Source organism: Anopheles marshallii, chromosome 2 (genome assembly GCF_943734725.1).
Source record: "Anopheles marshallii chromosome 2, idAnoMarsDA_429_01, whole genome shotgun sequence".
Taxonomy (NCBI): Eukaryota; Metazoa; Arthropoda; class Insecta; order Diptera; family Culicidae; genus Anopheles; species Anopheles marshallii.
In genome coordinates, this window is record NC_071326.1 from 75,473,089 (window position 1) to 75,495,877 (window position 22,789).

At 44.7% G+C, this 22,789-nt stretch overlaps 1 protein-coding gene across 1 annotated transcript in view; it reads right to left on the reverse strand.

Annotated features, from left to right (window-relative positions):
* LOC128718580 (uncharacterized) overlaps positions 1-22,789 on the reverse strand; it is a 44,671-nt gene that overhangs the window by 5,838 nt on the left and 16,044 nt on the right. Inside the window, exons 11-19 of the mRNA XM_053812202.1 lie at positions 18,167-18,329; positions 17,976-18,095; positions 11,381-11,811; positions 11,081-11,313; positions 10,509-10,867; positions 10,381-10,447; positions 10,173-10,292; positions 9,862-10,070; positions 202-869 (exon numbers count right to left, since the gene is read on the reverse strand). Coding sequence (XP_053668177.1) covers positions 202-869; positions 9,862-10,070; positions 10,173-10,292; positions 10,381-10,447; positions 10,509-10,867; positions 11,081-11,313; positions 11,381-11,811; positions 17,976-18,095; positions 18,167-18,329 — 2,370 coding nt within the window. The remainder of the gene's footprint in view (positions 1-201; positions 870-9,861; positions 10,071-10,172; positions 10,293-10,380; positions 10,448-10,508; positions 10,868-11,080; positions 11,314-11,380; positions 11,812-17,975; positions 18,096-18,166; positions 18,330-22,789) is intronic.

Sequence of the window (22,789 nt, forward strand, 5' to 3'; positions counted from 1 at the left end):
TATTCGTTAGTGTTTACATATTTTTAGCTAGTTATGCATATTTCTGTGCCTTGCGCCTCTCTACTGTGTCTCTGTTTTAGTGGAGATGAGCACACTAAATACACTACCCAGCGTCTCGAGCATCACGCGCCACACGCGATTTGAAGCACCTATTCTACTTAAGCTGTAACACGTTGCCAACAACAATCTTGTCCAACTTACCCGCCGGTGTTAGGATCGGTTCCGCCGTTAGGGTGGCGCTCACACTAACATGAATCTCACTAGGTGCGACCAGCGAACATTGCTGCGTGATCGTTCGTGTGTTGTTTGACCCACGGCCACCACCACCGGGATGCTGACCGCGCGCATACTGCTCATCGTCGGGCTCGTCATCATCCGTTGCCGCGCCACCATTACACTCCTGCGAACCGTGCCGCTGCGTCCGCTTGTACTTTTCCTTCTCTTCGTTCTCCAGATTATCTTCCGTTTCGTTGGCGTTAGCACCGGCCGTACCGCCACCACCGGGACCGCTCGATAGACGGGATTCATCCACCGAACGGCCGCCGGGACCGACGGGGCCCGTGTGCGCATGGTGACCGACCGATCCCGGACCACCGTGGGAAGCACTACCAGCCGGTCCGGCCGGGCCTGTTGAAGGTTGCAGCTGATGGCCGCCGGCACTACTGCTCACCGCCCGACACTGCGTATCCTTGCGCTCTAACCGCTCGATCGGGGTCGAGGTTTGTTCGATCTTCTGCGTCTCGGTAACGGTTTCGAAGCTGTCCTTCGGTGGATGACCAGCACCACCGGCACTCTCGTCACCGTACTCCTGCGTTCCTTTGGTACGTGCTTTGTACGCATCGGCGGCATCGGAAATATGCTTAAACCATCTGGACGTGGGGGAAGGGAGAAAAACAAAAGGTTGATTAGACCAACATACTTGCAAAACAAACACATATATATCCCCATTTAATCTTAATCAGAAGGAATTGCCACCTGGAAACGAGTGATGGCCGTCGAATGGGTTCACCTCCAAGGCTACCACGACGCTTCGCATGATGTTTCGCTGTACCGGTGGTGCCTCCGGGTCCGTCATGTTCACCATCGAACCGAAGCTCCGGTAAACAGTGAGCCACCTCAGCTGCTATACTCTTCCGCCGTAACCGTCCAGTTACGGCCGGCACTGTTAAGTTCATCATTTTTTATTCACACGAATGAATCCCTCCTGCGTTCAGCATAGGTGGTTCCTATCGAATCATTTCGGTGTTCAACGGAACAACCTTGCAAGCTGTTGTGGTTTAATGTCCCAAATCCTTGAACCTGTCACAGCACACATCTGCTAAATAATTAATTTCTTCACTTTCTCACACTTATTCCACACAGCGGTGCGTTGCGGATGTTGAAATTGGTTGTATTTTACAATGTTTGGAACATTTTCACTCATCACTCATCGCAATTATTGTAATACACCTTCGCACGTCCCGTTCCTAAGGAGGAACGAATGAATAATGTATGTGTCACACATCAACATTCCCATTTATTCACAGTGTGAAAATTTACTTATCATCAGGAGAGCGATAACTCGTGCCAATTAAAATTTGCAACACGCTGCTGCTCCTGCCAGGTATTTGTGCTGTAATCACAAACACACCTACCAACGTTAGGTAACTCCGGTATCGTATCCGGGGGCGAGGTACATCCGGGAAGATGTATAACGACCCATATATCGTAGCGATAGAATTATTCTTTGGCACATTGAAGCACCACAACCCTCAACAGCGTTATGTCGTTATCAGGCAACGAGTATTGCTTATCCAGCGCCCTTTGCATGTTGTATAACTTAATTACAAATGGTAAAGCGATGCAATAAACATTGTATGAGTCCGCATTGCAACAACAAAAAAATGCTTCACCCAAATGGACTACAATGGTGGTAGACAATACGTATTTGGTCAGAATTTTGGTTGGGGGGATTTTACATTTCCTCAAGGTTCAGTTAAGAGTTCAGGAATATCCGGTAGAACTTTTAAATCAATAAACCTAACATAAGGAAGTCATTCCTACATGAATTATTAATTCTACTAATTAATTCTACTCAGAATGAATCATTATTGTCGGCTGTCATTATATATAGACGAAACACTGACAAGTTTTACTTCAAGAAACTCTTTGATTTGATCTTTGAATATCCGCAATTTTTCTATTCACATTCACATACATTTTCTATTCACAAAATTTTAAAAACTACAACTTTTGGCCTAGAACTTTGTTTGCCGTGTCCACCATATACAATACTACTTCACATCCAATACTACAACCACCAATACTACAATACTTCATCCGAAGTTCATGAGCCACTCCGTTCCAAAGTTGCATGCAGAGCTCCAAGCAGCGGCTATATAACTTCTATAACGAGATTATCTCGCAATTATGTTTCCAAATCAAAAACAGTTTTCCGACTTATAAAATATGGAAAATTTATTGCTTTTTTTGGAAAAAAATAACGATTATGTCCTAGATCTAATGATGTGATTTCTATGATCTCCAGCGTTCTCACTATGAGCAGATTAAGCAAGAGCAGCCATTCTACATCTGGCGTTTTAACCGAAAGAGTTGCCTAATTAAGGTCAAAATATTATTATTATTATTGTAGCCGGAAATCGAAAAAATAACTATATATATTTCAAATCAATCATTTATAATTTCCTTTAAAAAAACCCTAAAATCGGCTTTTTACAGACCGCCAGAGTGTACTCGCTTCTCAAAGATAAATTCCACACTAGAACAAAAGTCATCGCGAACCGTCGGTAATTTAATCATTGCACTACCTCCAAAAGATCCAAACCCGTATCATGCCTACTAGGAACTGCGGGGGTGAGTGAGGGCGATACTAGAGTTGGCGTCATTCGGGTGGAAAAGAAGTCTCTTTTCGCAGCCAAGTGACTGTGACGAAATTCTGATGGTGTAACGTGATCTTCCCCTAGAGCGTGCGGACGCGCGCGCTTGGACCATGAAATTCTGGACATTTTTGTAACTGATAACCTTGCACAAACATCTCCAATTCCTCTATACAGCCAGAAAGGGGGGGGGGGGGGGGAGGCGTTTGAGAGTAAGATCTAAATCTTACACCAACAAAATTCTATCCTACAAGCAAAAATGAAAGGAATTAAAGGGCAGTTTGCTGTCCGTTTCAAAAGCATTTGCGAAATATCTTGCCCTGACTGACAGGAGGATGAAAGCAAACACGTTTGGCTGAGATATGATGCTTTTTAGCAGGTAAAAAACTAAGGGCCCTTGCTGCGGGATCTGCAGCCAGCCGCAAAATGAAAGTGACATTTGAAGCGATATTAATCAATTGCGGTTTGGGTTTTGGGTTCTACAAAAACCCGCACCCACACTTTCACGCTTGATTGGGTCTCAGGCGTAATACGATCGGAAGTTCGGTGGTTTTGTGTCCCCCGTGGAGATACGGATGAACAAAACGGTGTTCAATGAACATCCACGATCTTCGGTGTCTCCGATCTCCGGTGCTGTGCTCACGTTAGTATTTCCTGAGAGCGGTCCGTGTAACGAAGAATGTGAGACTTCCGCCAGCCGACATCATTAAGCTGTCAAGAAGTAACGCGCACGCGAACGATAAGAACATTCACAGCATTCGGATGTTGACAGTTGACCATATCCTATCCCGTCCCAGTACGGTTCGGAATGTAGCGCGAATCGATATGCGTTTCTGCCCATCGTGCCACCAACGGAATCTCCCTATATTGTGCGGGACCCGAGACTAGCGGGCACTATATGTCGCCAATACATTCACCACACAAAAACCGAGGTAATTGAATGTTTATCGTATTGCAACAGGCGTTTAAGGGACTGGCATTCTAATTGTCCACCGTTGACAACCAACGCAGGGGCTCGGACGCGCGAACCGCGCACATTATATGTTGATTCTGCTCCACATTGTCATGGTGTGTCTTGCACGTGCCCCCCCTCGTCCCAAGGTGCCTGTTGACATGTCAATAACGATAGCATTGTGTATGCGCATGTGGTTCGTCCGAACCGACGAGTGAGTTGTTGTGATATCACATATCAAACTATAGGCAATTTCGACTTTCGACCCATACAACATTCAATCATTCGGCGTTCTCCACAGTGAGTGAAGGTGTACGCGCGGGAAGGCTATAGTTTACCATGCCATTTAATTTAAGGTTAGTTGTGTGTAGGACGCACGTATGAGAACACCTCAATTAAAGTGAAAGGGACCTGTTGTCTCGGTAAACAATGCGTGTTTATGTTTGAATGTGGGCACATCAACTTCGGTGAAGGTATATCTAGCATTTTATGGAAGTTAGAACGTTATATAGAAGAATAGCATTTAGACGAAATCCTTGAACAAGCAAATGGCTCAATTTGTCCAGAGAAATAACTCTTTCACACGCAGACAAGCTGCAAACAACATCAAGCCGATACAATTCTTGTGCTTTTCGTTAAACAAAACATTCGTTTTGGGGGCACCGGACAAAAAAAAAATTGTTGGAAGAAAATTCTTGCCCGAAATTCGAGCGTTTGTAGAAAATCCACCAAGTTAGCAGAACGGACGGCTAATAGATAACTCATAACACGCACAATCCGTTCACGGCCTAAACACACACACACACCCAAAAACCCCCCCCCCCCATTTAGCCAATCTTAACCCATCCCGGAAAATCACTGTCCCGGCAGCAACCAGTGTTCATCACTTTGTCTTACACTCTTGATCCCTCTCGTCCCGTTTTGCACTACCGCCATCCCACCACCGCCTTTCATCTGGCCTTCCTAATCGATCTCTAAATAATGTTGAATGATATGTAAACAAACAACGGACCAGGGAAAACACTGCGCTTGGACCCCGCTGGATGTGTGCGGAAAACCTCGTTGACCCAAACCGGGACGGGGGTGGGTGGGAGAAAAAAAAAAACATTTCCACACCCACCAGACCGGGATTAACAGACGACGAGATTCGTTGTAGTTGGGGGGGGGGGAGGTTTGGTTAATTCGACAGCTTTCAAAAATATATGGTACTGGTCGGTCACATTAACACTACACACGCACTGTCCGGAGGGGGAAGGTCGGTCGGTTGTTTGGCGGCACCGAAACAAGCGCAATGAATAATGTAAAATTCAAACCTTGTTCACATGGCTTATTAATAGGGAAGAAGCAAAAAAAAAACACGCGACACGACGACACGATAGAAATGTTTTTCCCTTCACACATATCACGAGTTTTCACCACCCGCACCAAATAAAACTGCTTTACAAAACATTTTGTCTGATTAATATTTCATTTTTTCCAATTGAAAACACCAAACTACCCCTCCCCCTACTGCTTGTTTTTTTAAAACTCTACTGCCTTCCTAGAGGGAAGCCCCATACACACGCGAGCGCGCGCCCGACTCGGAACTTGAACGGATGCGTCCGGTTTTCACACGCTCTCGGGGAAAACTGAGCCGGTGTGCCGGTTTTGCGGACTGTCTTATAAGGTTTTGTCTTCGCCGCCACTTGCATGACGGCGGCGTGTATCGTGACGCGCGGCTGCAAAAGGGCACCCGTGTGTTTCGGGGGGAGTGGTGACTCGAACGGGTCCGGGGAAAGGAGAAAAAAAAGGTTCGGAGAACCGAGCCCTGCGCAGTTTATCTACAACGTTCACGTACTCGCTTTCTCGCTTTCTCTCTCTCTCTCTCTCTCTCTCTCTCTCTCTCTCTATCTCTCTTTGTAGCTCCATTTGTTCCAAGCTCTCATGTAAGGGATCTCTTTTCCCTTTCACGTTTAGAAGCAGGATGAAGTTTGGTTAGTATGACCGATCGTTGCGGTGGGCAAGAGAGCGAGAGAAGAGGGAAGTTTGTCATCTGGTGGATGGGTTTACAATATATATATATTTATATATCGCGCCGAATGATTTGATCTTTGCTTATTGTTGTTCGGTTAATGGGGAGCATAAAGAAGGATAAATTTGAGATACTTTAACTTAAAAACAAATACACAAATTGCAACATTGATTTGCGTACTTTAAGAACTGTGAAGAGGACTGCTAATTCAAGGTGATTGTTACAATATTTAAGTGTATAAGGACAGAAAACGACGCTCAATTCTCCGAAAAGAAACATTAATGTAATCATTTTAGGATTAATTTTAATTTTTCTAAGAAATTCAAATAAAATATGCTGAAGTAGCGAAATTGCGCCCCAAATAAAAGCCTTGAATAAAAGCCAAACTGAAAGGAAGAAGTCTGCTGCCACCTTCTTATAGAAAATTCATGATGCTCCGTTCTTCGTATCTGAATTTTTGATGTACGCTTTACGAAATGAAGCGAAACACCCGTAAACCTCTTTTTCGCCGGGAAAGGAAAATTTGATACGCAGAAGATAGAAGATATCAAAAGTTTCTACGCCAAAAAAAAAACACAATTTTGCATTACACACCCCCATTAAATGGCGTAAAATGTTCGGCTTCCTGGTAATAACACTGCATAAACTTTTCACCAGTGTTGTGATAATTTTGTTTTGGTTCGATTTCCGTTTCCCGCCCTCTGTGCAGCTGGAAAAATCATTCCAGGCAAAGAAGAAACACAACAACAACAAAAAACCCCTCCACACATATAATCACCGACGATCAAGGAATACAAACTTCCCCCCAAATATAGGCGAAGGGCACAGACACACACGCACACGCTGGTGTTCCGCCGTTTCCTTTTTGGCAACAAATTATTTTGACTAGCCGCCGGGTCTGTGCTGTGCTGTCCCGTGGGTGGATGGTGTTCGATCACGCGTTTTAAAAAGTACAAGCGGCCGGTGCAAAATTTGCTTTAGCGCGAATTTTAAACGTCTTCTGGATCGTGCTTCAGCAAACGCCACGTTTGCGTTGATGGTATATCACCCCAGCGCGCGCTTGGCGTAAAAGCAGACTGACTGACGGAATGCAAACAGCGGTGAGTTTTGGGGGAAAAATCAGGACACACCCCACCGCTTCGTGCTCCTTTGGCCAAACACAGTACAGGGGGAGGGGTCCCACTCCCGGGTGCGCGGTGTACTTGACCTGGCTTCTTTTGCTGGTGCAACAGATGCTGGCTGGCGAACTGGTGGGTGAATTCACGGTGAAGTTTCGAAGCGTGTTGATTCAAAGACGTCTACCCGCGGTATCTGGTGTTCCCAACGCGTACGGCACAACGACGCAATCCGGGGTAGCGTCAGCCTGGTTAATGTCTTTTCACACTTTTGGATTCGGTTTCGGTGCCTCGGAGAATCTGTTTCATCGTGACCATCGATCGCGGGGTTTTGAGTAGTATGGGTGCCTTCACACTATTCTCGATTTCCCACTCAATCGTCAGAGTTCTATTTGCAGGCAACACAAATATGTACACAGTACAGATATGTTACTACGCTTCGGAAACTGTTCCAATATCCTCATGAATACAACATAACCTCAAAACATATACGACTCGTTTAACGTTCCTAAAGCAGCTTATACCAATTAAATGGATGTTTTCAGCACACAACAACAGCTCAGGAACAGCGAAAATGGCTTGAGGCATCTGCTAACCTTTCCACAGCTGTTTCTCTCAACAGTGCTGCATTGTACTTCTCAGAAGGACCTCTTACTAGGGTTGGAAGGTTTTCCAGTTGCCGCTGGTAGGTGTATCATACTTTCATTGAAGTTTATTTGTTAATCCCTTCTTTTCCAGTGTCTGTTTTCCTCTCGAGAAGCAAACAAAATCAACAAGGGTTTAAAAATGTCCCAAAAGAATTCAGGGTAAGGAAAAACAAACCGTGTAGAAGCAACCTCTTTACCATTTAAAATAAAACTTTTGAGCTATCACAATGAAACATTCAAACGAAATGTCTCAAATTAACATTGACGAAGAGTTGCACCTAATCGTCGCTTTAATAAATGTAACAACCGTAATGGACACATAATCGATGACATTGAAGCTCTAGCTCGTCTAGTCGTTTTCTCCGTTCATTGCTTAATTACACGTGTTTCAATCTATCTGTCGCGTGTATGTGCGATGTGTTGCTCCCGTTTATCACATACGGGGCGACGAGGTTAGGAACGAGTTCCGCGCCAAACTCTCGCTCGGATCGATGCAATAACCTTGCCATCTTTTACATCATACACACACGGGAGATGAAACAATAACCAGTCGGTAATGAAGGGCGACAGACATACACAGCCGGTGTCGCCACATCAGCTCATTGAACAGCACATACGGTGGAAAACTTGTTCCCGCCGCATCGTGTTGCTGCACGTCCGAAGAGAAAGTGTTGAAGCAGCAGCACCATCTTCAAACGGAAACTTGGTTAAAGCAACGTAACGCTTTTCCATCGCTTACAGCACCTGAAAACTGAAGAAAAACAATTACAGCTCGACACCGCACAAATATTACTCATTTTTTCAAGTCGCCAACGATGAGTAATACAAAACAAGCACGTAAAAGGGAAAGAAATATTACGTTTCCCTTTAACTTTTTCGAAGAAAAAACCTTTTGTGTGTCTTCTTTAACTTCAAAGAACCAAAAAGGCGACCTTTTTCCTAAAAATATCTATCCATCCAGCCCAACCACGGGTTAAACGCTAGTGATTCATGCGTATCGCGAGACGGAGGTAGGTCCTCACTTGGAGTGGAGGAAAAATTGGCAACTAAATATAGCGCACATGGTTGCCCACCCATTGTCGCGACATGCCCATTTGCGTCTAATGAGTGTGTTCATTCGGTTGTAAAATGTAAGGTATTGGAGCACGGAACATATTAACTAGGCATACATTGTTACGCCTGATACCACGCCGCCGGGAGTCAGGAAACTGCGAAAGACTTTTATTTACTGCCCGCCGTTTAATTCATAGCCGTAACCAAGGCTTCAAAGACTTCTCATCCCTGGTCTTCCAAACTATTACTGCGTAGGCGTAGGCGACTAAACAGAACTATGTGGGACGAGAGCTTCTTTGATGTCATAACTAGTTCTGGGGCTTTGTGACCGAAGCTCGGGTCAACGAGTGGCGCCAGTGGATTCTAATCGTCCTGTAAAACACATCTTTATAAGGAGCTTAGCTCTGTACAAAAATACAGGTATCTATATATAATATAATATATGGTAGCAGGGTCTTGGGAGAGAATTCGATAATTCGGCACAGTACATGACACCGATGTTCCTAACAACTACAGGGTGTTTGGTGTATTGGCTGTGAAATCTCGCCTTCTAAAACTACCATAGATTCTCAAACGAGCGCAAAACCTTTAAGATTTTGTAATAGTTTAAGGTTAGGATTGAGAAGAAGTGGTCTTGATTGTTCTGTCCGACACTGTATAAAAACTGCCATATGAGAGTTCATCATTCGTTACTTCGTAACAGTAAACTAAATGAGTAACACACATAAATAGATGGAGATATTGTTGGACGCAGACCTCAAGAAAACAGAAATAATTTGTAATGCCAAACAGTTTTCAATCATTGTTGGCATCGCGCTTTGATAAAAGATAATAATGGTGACTTCCTGACAACTATCCATCAGGTACTTGCACTATACAACGCAATAGTGTACCAATGATCTTCGATCTAGCATATTTAACCCCCTTTTCAAAATGTATTGTGACCTTCCATTTGCCAAAACTGTGTATTTGAACCTTGCTATTGTATTGTATTGCAGAATACATTAGCTGGAAATGTTCCCTTAAAACCAGCTATTGTTATTGCAATTTGTACCGATTGTGGATGGGAAGTTGGGGGCTTTCCGGTTGCCAACGTGAGTCAACGAACTCGTCATACGGACAGCAAATGATTTCATAACTCTTTCATGTATATATATATTATTGATTTAAATTTCCCCTTATGTGGCATTGTTGCACATTTACTCACGTTTTGCACTCGGTGCTGCTCGGTGCGGTCAGTTCCAGCATCTGCGAGACGTTGGTGTTGATTAGGAAGAACGTATTTTTGTCGACGGCGCTTTGTCGCACCAGAATGAGATGGATTTTGGTGATCGGGTTAAAGCGGCCCTCGGCGTACTTGCTTTCGCTTCCGCCGAGCCCGGGACTAGAGTGATACTTGACAAGATACTTGTCGTCCTGTAAAAGCGGAAGGGAAGAAGAGCAACAAAACAAAGCATTATTATGGAACGTCTTGAGCATAGCAGAGCTTGTTAGCAAAAAAAAAACTCTTATACTAACCTGCTTCTGCAGCAACACCATTATATCTTCGAACAGCAGTCCATGCAGTTGTACACCTGGATTCTTCTTCATCGTTAAAGGCCCATCGTGGATTAGCTTACGTACGGTAAGATCAATATTCTGTGTAAAAGAAAGCGAGATGAAATTAGTATAGCTCATAATGCGTGAACATGTTTCATCGTGCACTAAATGTTGTATAAATACATACCCTAAATTCAATAGAAGCATCCTTATCAAGCCCACTCTTGTCGAGTTTGCGTTGAATTGTTAATAACCTGTAATTAAAATCATTTCCGTTAAAAACCAATTCCATCCACGTATGACAAGATTACATACTTATGCATATCCTCCTCCGTTCGCACCGCCTGATTGACGTGATCCAGTATCCGTTTGGCAGACTCGTGTGACTTGCGGATGGCGAGTGCTTCGCTCTCATTTTTCGGCGAGCTGCGCACGGTAAAGTTGTACAAATTGTCAAACAGTAGCGGATACTTGGTCAGCCGTTGTAGAGCTGTTGGTAGCAGATCCTTCAGCTGCAGTCGTCGGCATGCTTTGTGAGATTCGGCTTTCGTCAGAAGTCGTTGCAACTGTTCATCCTTTTTCCGACGCTCCTTTAACGCCTCCAGGGCGATCTGTTGCCGAGCGCAGAAATGTGCCGCATGTTCCTTCAGCTCATCGCCGGTTTGTCCGTCAAACTAAAAACATTAAATAAAAAAGGTTTTTTTTATTAGGAACGAATTCAATTCAATTCAATTTTCAGCGTAGAGTAAGTTAAATAAAATTCATTTAATCAAATTAAAACAACTTAACACAAGTACTCGAAATTCTGAGAGTTAATTTTACTACTAATATTATTGTCTACTGACTCACTTCAAAGTAAGCACAAACGAATGTGCATTCACCCTTACCATGGTCAACAACAGATCACCAATCTCACGTACGACGTTTGCGTGCTCATTGCGTCGTTGTTTGAGCTTCAACTCGAACGCGGTATGGAGATCTTTCAGGTGGATCAGCGAGTGTGGAAACAATAGATTTAGCAGCTCGTGCGGTAATGCACCAGATTCCTGGAGCGGACGCATGAAGATACCCTCCAGCAGCCTCAGCGTGCGGACATGATTGCGCTCAGTCTGGTAGATCTCTGCAAGTATAACAAAGGCCGGTTAGTAGGATGCGTTGAAGGTTTTCGTTTGAAGCAACAAGCGTACCGTTGATCACCTCCTGGCGCTTCTTTTCCAGATCACCGAGGGTGGAGAGAATTTCGGGCGGGATGTTCGAGCTCCAGTCGGCTTCCGGTTCGACCGTACCCTCGTCATCGCTGTCGATCCATTCGCGGGCGGTAGGAACGTTCAGACCTCCGGGGCCACTGCCTGAGCCGGTGCCGACACCATGCACAACGCTCGTGCCGCTTACGGTCGATACACTCGCGGGAAGGACACCGCCCGGTGAGTGGGTCGGGTTTATACCACTGACGGTTCCTGCTGGACCAGCCGAGCAGGCCGCAGTCGTTGCACCGGTACCACCACCACTGACCGCCTCCAGGGAGGTCGATCGACTGTCCAGTGCCAATGGAAGACTAGATGTGGAACTGCTGGAATAGTTGTTATTGGCCAACGAGGACGCTTCATTTTGTTCGTCACTGTAAAGCAAAAAGGCATAATAGTTATTAATTGAAGAGCTTCTGACAGCAATTTAACAATTTTAGAGTCATTTAGGTGAACGAAAAATGTATGAAATAATTAGGAAAAAGACATTAATAATTTCGAGGAAAATTATTCAAGTTTTTATACTGGCAGCTTCCGCTGTACACCAAATAACACAGCAGATTGTAGACCACTGAGCACCATATAACAGAATGCCGGATAGAGTCAAGCAAATGTTGTCCTCACAATTAAGTATGCAAATTCTATTAGACGCTTTCGTAGCTCTAGAAACGCACGTGCCGTGTGCGTATCAATTACTTATAGCCCTTATAATTTGATAAAACATTATGGATAATAACAATCGTCGTGCTTTAGACATGAAGGTCACAGCGTTTAAGCAAGTCCTCTTCCAAATAACGAATATATTCAGGGATTTTTGAACAGGAGTTTTCTCCCAATCTTCAGAGTTACGTTTCACAACATACCAGTTTTGGTACATAACGCAACATTTTGCAACTTTTCTCGTGCGGGATAATTTTAAATGCAAATTCATCACCTTCACCTTAACCAATTTGCAAATGCTAGGAAAAATGAGGTTATTGCTGTGTGCGAATGTGTTCGTGTGCTAGAGTTAGTGTCATAACCCACATCTTGCACTACACCCCCACCCCCATCTACACCACCCCAAATGCGCCACAGATGGACGAAACCAAGCAGGGTGGTGGTAGCGCTTCTACCTAATGCCGTCTTGCCCCGTGTTCCGTACGGATATCGGACTCAGTTGGTTGGGATATGTATTGCCTTCTGTACGCGCTCTGTACGTCGGAGGGAGAACAAACAAAAAATACAAACACTCACAAAAACACACATACATTGTGGAACCAATTGGAGGTGCATGGTTATCTACACCAACAAGCCGTACAACTGACCCCCGATCGGACCATATAACATCACTGCACAGCGTTCTTATAAATATCATACTCGCTCTTGCACTCGGTCCGGTTGCTTCCTCTTTCTTGTTTCTTTTGTACATTGCTCTCTTTTTGCAATTTCCATTTTTTTCCATTTTACCGTCCAAACCCATCTCCTTGACCGTCGATGGTTCTCCCACGTCCAGGTGTTTCCAACCGTAGTTTCCCTCCTCATACTTGCAGGGTGCAACCGCATACTTGTTTGTCATTATTCCTGTGGTTTGCAGTCTAATCCCTTGTTCTCATACTAATCAGCACAGCGCTCAGTCAATTAGGAGCACAGCCAATGGTGTAAGGAGGTAAGGCGAAGTGGAAAAGCAATTCCTCCGCTCCACCCACCACACAGTTCCACGACCCTTCAACACCCCGCAACCGTTTTAAATCCTACGAATGCGGCACACATCATGTGCTGGCTTCTACGTGCTTTTGGAAGGGTTTTGCGACCGGGAATAAGGCAAAGTTTGTCACCGAACGGTATTGCACACCGAGGATGGGTTGCTGACGGAATTGAGCAAATAATGAAAACGGAAGCTAAAACAAAAAAAAGAACAGATATTCGTTAAAAGGCAATAGCAATGACACCATCTGAACTGCATCATAGTATATAGGAATGAACTACACATGTCGCTCCCGTACGGAACAGGAATGCAGGCCAGCTAGTTATAACGATCGAATGGAACAATTTTTGATGACTACATAGGCGAGTTTGTTTCACCTTTACTCACAATTATTCTTTGATTATTAGTGTACACATCCAACACAATTCATCATGGGCTAGGGAAAATCTTGACAACTTCAAAATTAATACCAACACTTTGAAATAGGACCACTCAAATACAACTGTTCGAAGCCAGTGCTTTCGGTTCTGCAACCACCGTCGTCATGTCCACACCCTCTGGAAACTTGCTTGTTAAAGTTATTCTCGATGAATAAAATCAATGATCCACACCTATACTTTTCCTATTTGGTACAGTGCTATGCATAAGTATATACCTCCATCACTGTTTTTCTAAATAAATGTTAAACTCTATCAAGTTCTGATTAATTTAAATGTTTTTTTTTTGTTGCCAAATAGTTGAAGAATTTAAGTTATTTAGATGATTGACTATTAACAACGGTACAGAAGCATACACCACATCAATTCGGGGACTCGCACTGTACGCCAACAAGGAGAGACAATAAAATCCATTTCCTACGAAAGGATGGCAATAAAGCGATGTTGATAGTGAAAAAGGAAGGAAACTTCATTAAAACGGGCGTTTTACGTGGTTATCCCTTCCTGTCTTCTACCCATTTTTGTCCAATGACTGTTCTAATCCAGCTCTCTTGGACGAACAACACAAAAAAACGGACGATCACCGACACCAAAAACCCCACATTCTCCCATTTCTGACCGCTTTTCCCTTACCCGCGGGTTTTTCAACCAGGTTGCAAAAGTTTTTCCCCCGATTTTCCCCTACTTCTACCGACCCATCCACCACTTTGTTGACATTTGTGTCGACGTAACCGTGTGTTATGTCCTTTTGGAGGTTGTTCGATATACCGCACACACTCTTACACTCGCACAGGAGGGGGATTCGATCTCCCGCTTTAAAGAATCCCCGGTCGTCGTCGTCGTCGCCACCATTTTGGGACGCCTCATTTATCATCGAGTCGAGAGAGAGAGAGAAAGTTTCCGTAAGGGGACACAAAACAACCACGATGGCAGGGGTCAGGTGGTAAAGGAATTAGGCGAGAAAGCGGGAGGGAAAAAAAGGAAACCCAGACCCATTGCTGACAGCTAGCAGGAAATGGAACGCGCTTGATAATTGGTTTCCTGCAGGATCGACCATCATCATACGAAGAAAAACCGTGCCAGTTCGAAAATTCCACGCCCTTAGTCTTGGGGACGGGTATGTTACACAGGAACTTTTCTTTTCCGTAGCGCGTTATATCGGAAAACTCGATAAAGACATTAAAAATGATAACTACCCCCCGTACAGTAGGGTAGTATTACAGAGAAAGATACACACCGTCTACCCTTTCTCTCTCTCTCCCTTCCTGTCTGTAGTGATATCCTGGCGGCGGTCGTAAACATTCCTAGGCACGGACAAACACATCTCCCTCCAAAAAAAAAACCTCAGAGGTGGAACACAGGTATTTGGGGGCCTTGTTTTTTTTTTTTTGCTTCTTGCTTGGTGTGTAGTTATAATACGCACTGTGCTGTTTACATTAGGTTAAACCCGATGGAAATCCGATTGGAAAAATACTCCCAACCTTCACAACTAGCCAAACCTTCCACACGGAGAGAACATCGAATGTTTGGTGGTGTGTTTTCTGGTGGTGCCTGGATGTATCATCCAGCCGTTGGTGTGAGGTAGGTTTTATTTTTCTTTGTATTTTGTAGCATCTACTTCAAACACCTTGCTCACATACACCCGCACATACACATACACTGGAGGCCATACGAGGAACTGGATTACTGGCTGTTACATGGTAGTACCGAGTAGGTGGTGTAGAATTTCCCAAGGTTATGTACTATCGCGCGTACAGAGATCGCTATCGTTTGCCCACTTTACCAGCGGCGAGAAACGAATAAATCCACTTAAAACTGCAGCCGCTAATCGTCTACCGGGCGACTGAAGCGGTTCGAAAGTTTTGCCGTATCTCATTCAGAATCATTGAACCTCTTCTGGCAAAATGAAAGTAATTTGCGATCTTCGTACAGAGCACTTTGCAGATCTTTAATTTACACCATCATGCTCTCGATACACACATACACAAATGCAGACACACTCACAGGCACGGTGAACTTGGCCCGCCGGTGGAGAAGGAAGCAGATTTGACCCGTGCCAAACGGATGGACCGTCGACGCATTCCTGGCATTCGGCAACTATTCAGCCGGATGAAGGTGGTTGATTAGCAAAACAAAAAAAAACAAACGGGTGCACCAAATCACCAAACTTTGCACGCCGTATCTCGGGAATCTAATAAACTCGGAACCGCACACACACACACAATACACGGACGGCGTGCGCGTTCTATTCCGCCTCAGTTCGTTGGGTACGGGTTAGCTGTGTCTCTGCTGCTGCTGTTGCTACCACTACCAGGCGTTACTACTATCGGCCGGTGTGCTACTGGCGTACGACGCAAACCAACGGGCCTGGTCGACGCGACTACTACTGACGATGAGTTCCTGCTCTCTCCGGGACCGCCATATCGCCGAGAGAAGTAGTCGGATAGATCCATCTGGAGCAGTGTGTACATGGAAAGAAGGAAGAAAAAAAAACCTCCCAACAAACCCAACAGTGTGAAGTCATTGGCGTAGGTGGGTGTACGAAGGAAAAACAGTATTTTCCTGCCCTCATCGGTGCGCACCGATATTGCCAATCTACCCCCGCGTGTGCCAGGCAGCCGAACCGGGATCATCGCATAACTGGACCGCGCGCGGGTAGGGATACACCCGCGAGGCAAACTCTGCTCGGATCGTGCGCACACACTACACCATTGGGTCGACCCCCATCGAACAACGGGCGTCTGTCACTGCTGGCTGGAAACGATAAACCGTAACGCAACTGTCATCTACTCCGCGGTTCGTCCGGTACCATGGTCGAGGTGACGGAAGCACCATCGTATTCAACCTAGTTGCCGTTTGTCGCGATAAAAAGGACGCCGATGCGGGGCATTGGAAGAAGTTGGGCCTGGCTAATTCATTTGCGAGGAAAATTCCGTCCCGGTTTGCAAGTCGGAAATGTCCAACGCAATGTGCGCAATGTAGATCACAGTTTTGCAACGATATACGCGCGCGAAGCTTCATTCATGATGTGAGGTGAAAGCGCATCTTCCTTATGTAGCCATACGAATGTGTAAATAATCGCTCCAGTTTAGTATCACCCAGATAGAGACGCCAGTTTATTATTTGCGTCCGTGTGTCCGCGAAAATAAAAGGGATATAAGTGGAGCTGATACTATCGGGACTTAATTGTACCACTTTCATTCCTTGATCAGGATACGCTTCACGTTTCTGGGGCACTATGTTACATCCTTAATACTGATTCTAGCCGGTTTTGTCTTCTTTTCATTTGACATTTTGCTTGTTACAAAAGAGTGATTAAAATACCACCGTCAGACGACAACATCCCGAGCGCTACTCCGTTTTATGATCGTAATGGGCAGGGGCTTTTGCATCATTTCCCGGATGGTACTAATCCTTACGGACGCACACTAACCGTGTGTCCGAGGGGGAAAACAAACCGGCGACATTATCGCCCTCTACCGAAAGCGACCATCTTGCCGCCACCAGTATTGATGATGATGTTTACGTAGTGATGTTTTCCCCGGTAACATTGTACAACAAAAAAACACGCGAAAAACAAGGGAAAATATTTCCTAGCATGCCTAGAAGCAGGTCAACGGCAAACAGACCATAGCATCCAACCATAATCATCGGACGGTGGGTTGTCGTCACCGTCATCATCACCATCACCATCATCCCAATCCCAATGGTGGAAAAAACGTTCTATTTTCGGCTTACGTCAGCTATTTATCTTTACCGATTGGTTTACGATTTGCGTCCTACTCTTGCTAGCTAGCGGAACGGGTGGCAGTCCAGGTGATGATGGTGGTTGGTTCATTAATCGATCGTAGTCAATCATTGCGCTTCCACTGCTTTGCACTCCCACACATACAGTGCCGTGACGTCATGATAACCGGGTACGTGTTTCTTTTTTCTGCCCATCTTAAGAATCCACACGTAACTAAACACCTCGCCGACACTATCAACTGCCAGCAGAGAAGTATGAGAAGTGTGTTGCTCATCACATTCTTCACCCTTGACGCTTGGGTCATATTTGTGTGGCACGGCTTCACGTTTTCTTGTGCTTTATGTTCTGCACGCGTCAAAACACGTCGCGAACCTAGAGAGATCTACGTCCAAGCGCAAAGCAAATTGTGCATTTTTTTTACATAAATGCCAAGGAAAATATTGTCCCATGCATAACTTAACCAGCTCCCTTCCGACCGTAGTGCCGAAAGCGTCATTCAGATTCCACCAATCATGGTTTAAAAATAAATATCAAACGCTTCCAGTGGTTTGATTGAGAAGATGGTCAGCCGCTACAAGAGAGCCCTTGTTCGCCAATTTTGGAATTTGTGGTCACTGGAAATGCGTGTTCACGGGGAAAGTGTTCCCAAAAAATGCAATTACTTACGCCGTTTTTGTCAGACTCGGATCGGACGTTTTCCGTCGCGTGGTGCGTGTTTTCTTCTGCGATCTTTCCTTGTACGACTCGGATCGGTTTACCGATACCGGGGCAGATTTGGATTTGACACTGCTGGAAAAGTGAGATGATTATGACTTGGTTTAAAAGTTGCAACACAACAACAGCTGACGGTAACTTACTTTTCACGGAACTGATCATCGTCCACGGACTGCTTATAACCGTAGGCATCGGACGATGAGCTGTTGAGATGGTCAGATGTGCCACTAGTGTTAGCTAGCTGTCCACTCAGGTCCTGACGGCGGTCCGATGGCTGACGTGCTAACGATGTGTTGGTTCCTCGCTCTGTAAAAATCAAAAATATCAGTTTAAGGATGTGCGAAAACAAATTGTGGAAAAATAAAGTTTCGGTATCAAAATTTGTCAAGCTTTTGGTAAAACACTAATGGAGTAAAACGCATCGAAACGTGTTAACAACTTATAATAAATAACTTCTTAATTTTATTACTTGATATTTCAAGTAGTTCCGTCATCACCATCAAGGAGCTTTTGAAAATTCAACGAACGTTGAATGACGAAATTAACCATTACGACTGGGTTCCATTGTACACACGGGCAAGATGATGTCATTTAGGATGTTTCGTTAGTCTAACGAACAAAAAATGAAACCGTTTTCTTCAAGCATATGTCAACAAACGACTCTGTTGGTCTTTGGCGCGACATTGTCTATGCAAACCGAAGGCTACCCAACCGGTTGCGGACGAGTCTCTCCCATGCGTCATGCTTTCTCACACTACCGGTTCATGCTATCGTATGCTTAACCGAAAACTGTTCTCTCCCGAGTCAAATATTGGGCCAACCACCACCAAGAGGTCATTGCTGGAATGATCTTTGGCTGCTAAAGCCCTGACGGTCATACGCGAACATTTACATTGGTAATTTATTCTGTACGACCTCCCGGGAATTGCTTAACCCTCGTATGTCGCAGCAACATAATAACATTAAAAAAAATCAAATACTTAATCATAACGCACAACAACATGAATACATATTGTTCGACATTCTGTTTGCTGTGAAGTGAAGCGCGATCAGTGCATTTGAAACACACCACTGAAAACCGTTGACAGCAAACGTAATCTTATCAAAACCTTCCATCCGTTTCACCTCACACAACGGTTGGGCATGCGAAATATTTACCATTTCCGGTGGTGTCACTCGAATCAGCCACTTCATCGGCTTCCTGCCCTCCCTCGGCTCTGGCTGCTCCCTCCGCTCCCCGTTCCCCTTCTATCGATGAGGGTTCTGGCGTTTTCGTAAAGCTTTCTGTCGCACCAGACGAAGGAATTGAGGAACGCTTCTGCTGCTGCTGTTGCTGCTGTAGGGTCTTGCGTGACTTTGACTTCTGCAATTTGTACTTTTTGTGGTGGCCTGGTGCGAGATTGCTGCTGCTGAGATGCAACAGATGTGAACGAGAGCTGCTTATCTGCGTGCGATCGTTGTTTGTTTACGTACGTCCGCGTTCAAGTAGACGAGTGCGTGCGGGTGTGTATTTTTGGGAAAATCCAACGTCATCCCGTACAAAATTTAGCGGGCCCACATGTTGTCACCGTGGCATCGTATTTGCATTGTTAGTACAAGAACGTTTGATCGTGTGGAAAGCGGAAACAAAACGTACGAAACACATGAAGCATGTTAAAACATCTGGTTTTTAATGTGTGCCCTGTTGTAAGTGGGCAATATATTTACTGTCTCTGCACAGCAATTAAAGAACAGGGCAAAAGGGTAAATGAATTTATAATAAAAAAGTAATCCTCTTCGGCTGACCTTTTTTTTATAGAAATAGTTAAGCCTGAAGATAAGGGATAAGGGACCTCTTTAATCTGACGTATAAATACTGTGCACTAGTGCCAGTGGAACTCCGTTTATCCGGGTGTTTGTTTATACGCGATACTTAGAAATGACAGCTCCTAATAAGATTTGACAGATCAAATTCAAAAGGCTAATAGTAAAGAATTCTAGTGATCTTTTAGTGTATTTTTTTTTTGTTTCCCATAATATGGAATGGTCAAGGTTCAAACAAAATTAACCAAATTACTTTGAAGCAATAAATTACAAACTGAAATTAAAATGCGTACTTATTTTATGTTCTGATGAACCTCAGATAAATGGAGTTGCACTGTATTTCTTTTTTTTGTAGCAAAATCAACTTATTGCCTTACGGATTTACTGGGAGACAACGGATATGGTCCATTGATTGAAGTTTTCCCATCGGCAGCACCGTCATGATGATCGACCCATTTCGCCAGGAACTTAGCCGGCGAATGCTTGTTATGGTTCAGCTTATTCTTGATCAGCGTGTTAATGTTCAGGTTCGTGTTCGATTTGGAACTTTTGATCGTGGCCGAACCGGTCGTCGTACGCGTGTCCGTGATGGGCATCGTGATTGCTTTCTTTGCCCCATCGAGACGGGACTTTGAGGAACTTTTTTTGTACGTCCGCGGTGGTGGCCGTATTACCATCAGCCCTATCGTCACCGGACCACCACCCGCCGCCGTAGCGCTGGGCGAACCGGCCCGATCAGAAGAACCCTTCCGATCTTTGCTCTTCTCCCGCCGTACACTGTCCGACTTGGTGGTTGCGCTACCGCTTGCAGGTGGCTCACCATCTGCTTGCTTTTGGCCATCATCGCCGCTCTTATTCTTGCGCCGCATGCGCTTCTTCAGTGTCGACACACTGAACCGATCATCTGGAAAGCTTCCCGTGCGGAACCACATCATGGTACACTGTTTGATGCTGACCTGCTTGACGTCCTTTTACTGGCATGCATTCAAAACGATCACTCACGGCACACGACGCTCAAACACAGACAACCCAATGACTTGTTTTGTAATGTATGTGTTTTTTTTATGCTAAGAAATCTTTACCTCACAGTACCAGTAAGGTCACGGCACTGAAACACTGTGTTGTATCCTTCGTGTTTCACTATCACGAAACCACATAAACACTACCGAACGCTGTATTGTTGCACGGGCCGGTAAAACAACGAGCGAAACGTTCCCGTTTTTCACTGAGCAAGATGGATTTTTCACGCATAAACAGCGTACTGTGGAAATTGTTAAAACGAAACAACACAAAAAAAGCATCAAGCGATTGAAAAAGAAGGGCAAACGGCACGGCGTTTCGTTTCTTTCCGAATGTGTTTATCTTGGTACGGGATTGAGGGCGGTTTTTCGGTTTGTTAGTTTTCTACACAAGGTTCAAATATGCATGAGCGTGTTTGTGTCCACAGCTCTCAAACATGTTCGAAAGTGTACGGGCGCACAGCATTCATGGGGATTTTTACATCCCCTTGCTTCTCCCGTTCTGCTGATGGAACGGAACGGAAATTTTAAAAATAAACCGTCAAACCGTCTCTACACAGCCCTCCACGCGTACGGATGATGATGCGGAGGGGCAACGTTTTGCTCAAAAACATACAAAAAAAAAAACTTCTCAAACCGCGAAGAAAATGGTTCTTCGTCACGGTTAGACGTTTGACAGGATATCAGAAAGCGAAAGGGGGTATGTGGTACGGTGCGATGCCCCCCCCCCCCCCCCTTTCCGCCTCACTGTAAAGGAATGTTGCACAGGGCCAAATATCGGCCAAAAAAAAAAACGGAAAGAAGTGAAAGATTAAAAACAAAACTACTAAAAATCGACAGCCGGACATCGTCGTCTCGTGTTCGCTTGTACTTTTGAATGAATTATTCATGCGGCAACGCCATTTGGTGACGATATTTAAATGTTTTCGAATTTGAATTAACGATTCTGAACCGAAAACTGTGCTCCAACCGTGCTATCATTTTTCTTGAAGCTGAATGCAAAACATTTTATTCGTACCAAACACTCTCCATTAGGTAACTTCACGAATGAGCGCGTGCATTATCTTCTAACTCTTGCAATGGGATCACGGGAAGCTCTCGTTACAACTAATTGCAACTGATCGAGAACTTCGTCAACTAAAACGACCCAGATGATTCGGGGAAGGTCCCGCGTTAGTAGCTTGAGCGAACTAACCTCATCGCAATTAATCATTCGCAAACGAGAGCACACCAGCCACCCAAAACCCGCAATATGACGATGGTCTTAAATAAAGCTACGTTTTTCCTTGTGACGCTGCCAAAGCAATCACCAAACATACCATCCACACAGTAACGCACACGCGCTGAAAAGCAACCCACTAGGGCCCCGTAAAACCGCACACAATGTTGGCAAATTGTTGCATTCGCGACGGGCATAAGGTTCTGGTTGAACTTACTCCACTGCACACCAGCCGTGGGTGGCACACGCTGGGGTTCCATATCTTACAAATCAGCTGGTGTTTCTTTGCTTTCATAATGAAGATCAAACGATTCATTAACGTGGTGCATGGTTTATGTCTTCAAGTCCATTTTCTATTCCATCCAGGAGTATATGGGAACAAACTGAGCGAAAGTTGAACTACTGAATAAAACACATAACATTCTACATCGATTAGCACAGATTCGTGGACAACCTCCCCCCGTTCATGTCATAAGAATGACACCGATCAACCTAGATAGTAATAATTCCGTAGTCTCGCTACAAAACAATCTAAACATAACAAAGCCGTATATATATCACATTTTTCGAGCTTGTCAGCTGTGTTTGTCACGTACAATAATTGTAAGAACCATCAACTTCTCATGCAGCAGCAAGAAGGAAAAAAAGAACCACATCTGTTCGAAACAAACACACACATACACACAGTGACGACATCGGTTCGAAGCACCTACGCGAAATGTCGC